Source organism: Helianthus annuus, chromosome 1 (genome assembly GCF_002127325.2).
Source record: "Helianthus annuus cultivar XRQ/B chromosome 1, HanXRQr2.0-SUNRISE, whole genome shotgun sequence".
Classification (NCBI taxonomy): domain Eukaryota; kingdom Viridiplantae; phylum Streptophyta; class Magnoliopsida; order Asterales; family Asteraceae; genus Helianthus; species Helianthus annuus.
In genome coordinates, this window is record NC_035433.2 from 15,368,645 (window position 1) to 15,372,763 (window position 4,119).

Below are 4,119 nucleotides of genomic sequence, written 5' to 3' on the forward strand. Positions count from 1 at the left end.
AAAATATTCTGTCTCCAAAATATACATATTTTTCCCAAAAATATTATATTTTGCTTCACACAATATCCAAAATATATATATTTTTCCCAAAAATATTATATTTTATTCAATATAATTTCCCAAAATAATTCTTTTATCAAAATACACATTTAAGAGTATTTTCCGAAAATACATAAGTTACATTTTAAAGTTCGTGTTGTAATAACAGTTCCGGTGAAACTTAAATATTTATTTGTGAGGGCGTTGGTATTATTTTGAAGTCGTATTTTCGTAATATTTCAAGTAATATTATTTTTAGGGTAATATCTAGTTCACAAAATAATCACGTAAGCACACAAGCGTTTTATTATGAAATATATATTCTCAATCATGGCGAAATTTATATTTTGAAAACAAGTTAAAAATATATTTATAAACACTTGTCACCAAAAATATTTCTAAGTGTTATATTTCTAGAAAATTTTCGCCAGAGTTTCCTCTGTAACTAGAGGTGTCCACGCTTACAAGCGTATCATTTTCTTTTGTAAAATCGTGTTAGCTCGTTCTCAAATAACCATCGCGACATTTAGACATGCTAAATACTACTTATATCGTTACATTTTTAATATACAAAACTGGGCTGTTTTCGGGTATTTTAATAAAATAGTTATCTTATTCCAAAAATTCCCAAATTTTTGCAGAATGACGTATACGATCCAAATATTATTGTGTAAAAATATCGGGGTCCAAATCATGACCAATATTTTATAGAAAATCATTTTCCGGTCTGAAATCAGATTTATCTTTTTCTGACTGCAGTCCACGGAATAATTTGTTTAAAATTCATAGAGAGTCCGATTTACGAAATTCCAGTTGGAGGGTCACGGCGACAATAGTGACCATCTCCAGTATAAATTTTATGATCTAACCCTACACAAAATTCAAGTTATGACTGAAAACAGGACGCATATTTTCAGCAGCAAAAATGCAGCTCTAGCTGTTGTTACAAAATGGCACTTTAAAAACGAAGTCCAAAAATTATGATTCCAGTGCCATTGGAACCGTATTTCATAATACATAAATCCAGACTTCAGAAAATACATTTTTCGTTAAGTTATGACCTATTTACAGCCAGTTAAAGTCGGCTGAGAGTGCAAATCATCATGTTGTTTAAAGGTTAAATCTTACTAAAACGCACACATACGATCGTCATCCTTTCTAATACGATTTATCTCATAACACAGGTTATTTAGAGCAGATTATTTTTTGTATTACTCAGATTTATCATGATTACTTCATTATCTTAACAATACTTCATTACTTTAACCATTCTTCATCCTTTATGTTTCAAGTCGTGTTTAAGTTCTTAGAGTTCTTATGTTTTTGATCTTTAAACATCATTAACCACTTAAATGACAAGTGAAATACAAGGATCTGAGTGCTTACCACTAGCACAAAGCTAGGAGAGTTCAAGTGAAGAAATGTTGTGGTTAAAACAAAACGAGAGAGGTCCTTGAGCTTCCGAACACACCAAGCTCCGTTGTATGACACTTGCACCTTTGTATGTATGGAAAATGGCTAGAAAGTGGCTTGATGGTGGTGCTATGGTGGGTAGTGATGGCTGCCGAACATAAGCAAGAAGGAAGGAGAATTGTTGATGGATGGTGATGTTAGAAGTGAGAGAATGAATGTCTTAGGTGCATTTTTATAAACCAAGTTCTAGTTTTTATCCAACATATAATGTGCCATCAAGATATTAGACAACATTAATAAAATAATCAAGAAATTTTGGGGTGTGTCCCCCACTTCCTCAACCGGTTCTAACTAGGGGGGGGGTATGGTTGGTTTGTAATGTTATGGTTAGTGTTTAGTTGAAAATAAATGGGTTTAGTTAGGATACTTGATGTGTTTATTAATATAAAGGGTGTTAGGGTGTTCGGGGACCCTAACTAGCTCAGAAAAGTATAAACAATGTCTTTGGTAATATTTATATGTTCCGGGTAAAGTCCGGTTGTTCGGTTGGATATTGATCCTTTAAAGTGCTTAATTATTCCGTAAAGTGTCTTTTATAATGCTTTTAGTGTCACAATTAATCCCCGACACTTTAGAAGGTATACAGGATCATTTTGTCAAGTTTTTGCACAGTACTAGCATATTTTTAAATGCTGAATTTTATTTAAAAGTGCAGAATTTTGCAGTTAAAGTATGTTTTAGGCACTTCCCGGCACTATAACTATCATTTAGTGACGCAGCTTTATAATCCTCACCTCCCTACACTCCCTACTAGTGTAGTAATCTATTCCCGGCTCATACTGGCCTCAGAGACAATGTCTGTCTAGCGCTGGCAATGTCAGCATGTATACTGGGTTTTCTGCTCACTGTGCTAACTGTGCTTTTGTGTATCAATTTGTCACCATTGTTTGTGTAATGAATGGAGTGACAGTAATTAAATGTGATGCATGAGTATGTATGTATCAGTAAACAGTAAGCAGTTAAATCAACAGTTGTAATCAACATAGTCATTAAGCACAAATTAAATATAAATTAATTGTACGGATACCCGTAATTTTTAGGGTTGTCACAGTTTGGACTCGGTCCAGGTTCGGATCTGCATTACCAGATTTAGACTTGGGCTTTACCACCGGCCGGTAAGTAAATTTTGGCTTCTGGTTTTTGAATTTCACACCTTGAATGTTAGTTCTTTTAGTTTTCAAGGCGGGCTCCTGAAAGTCATCATTGTGTTTTCTATTAACATCATTCCTAACCTGAGTAGGTTGCTTTGGACATGAGTTATCATTATGGCCGAACACACAGCATGAAGAGCATCTCATTGGTTCCCAGTCATACTCAACTTTTACCTCCACTTTTGCATGGCTAATCCCATCCAAGGTTGGAATGGCAACCGTAATACTTTTCTTCAATTCCTTATCCGCATGGATTTCAACCAGTGCCCTAGCAAAACTGCTCCTACCCCATGATTCAGCGCACATAGTTGCAGTGAAAGAATCCAACATTTTCGAATTACCTATATTCGAAGCCAGCAAGCTGATTTCGTCCTCGGTAAAGGCAGTCAACGGAACATCCTGCATTTTAATCCAGACCGGTACGGTTTTAATATCCTGTTTTTCCACCATCACGTTTGGAGACCATTCATTCAGAATAATTGGAACATTTCTGATAGTCCACGTTCCATCTTCCATTAGTTTATCCATCCCCTCTTTCGTGTTAAATTTAAAGTGTCACACCCCGACCGCGTATAACATGCAACCGCGGCGGTAACGTCGGGGAGTGTTGGGACAGAATTAATTGTTTCATAACCATGGAAATTAAAGTTACATTTTATTTATCAAACAAGCGTATTACATTGTTCTTAAACAGGAAATAAAGAGTTTATAACAAAATTAAAGTAGTCTATCTTCGTTTTATGTCTCTAAGGCACAGGTCCGCCCTAGTATCACAATCATCATTCTAAGCAACAGCTCCTGAAAACACATGTGAAAGTAGGTACGTCAGCATAAAAAATGCCTGTGAGATACATAGGTTTTGTGAAAATGGGATTCATGACTTGAGTTTAAAGAAAACGTTTAACAACAGTCAGTCATGAACCTTGTAAATTGTTTAGTCTTGTAAATCATATGAGAAACGATAAGATCATATGATATGTATAAGTAAAACGTAAGGTTAAATGAGAGTAAAAATGAGTTTGTATAAGATAAGTTTGTTTGTAAAACAATGTCTTGTGAAGAATATGTTATTTGTGAAAAAGGTAACATGTCTATACTGAAATGATTTAAATAATGCTACGATAGGTAATATTATACAAACATTTATATATAGGAAGTACCAGCGGCGTATCCACCATGTTTGTATCATATTACATACGCCACGTTACTCAAACCATTTACCCAAACCAACCATCATGTAAATTGTTCATGTATAAATCAATTGTCAAGTGTTATTGTGTGACAACCCTAAAAAAAAAATTCAGGTATCCGTACGATTAATTTATATTTAATTACTGCTCAACTACTGTGCTTGCTTACAGTTGTAAATAAACTGCTACATGATTTCTGAGATATATATAACCAGGCCCCATACTTTATTTGCTGTCACTCTATCATTTACATATAGAACTTTAGT

The 4,119-nt window shown here is 34.4% G+C and overlaps 1 protein-coding gene across 1 annotated transcript; it reads right to left on the bottom strand.

The window, feature by feature from the left end:
* Positions 1-838: 838 nt before the first annotated feature.
* LOC118487488 lies at positions 839-3,179 on the bottom strand. Its single transcript, XM_035984376.1, has 2 exons — positions 2,597-3,179; positions 839-909 (listed from the first exon to the last, which is right to left on the bottom strand). Exons 1-2 carry the CDS (start codon positions 3,177-3,179, stop codon positions 839-841), a joined length of 654 nt encoding a protein of 217 aa, XP_035840269.1.
* Between the last annotated feature and the right edge of the window lie 940 nt (positions 3,180-4,119).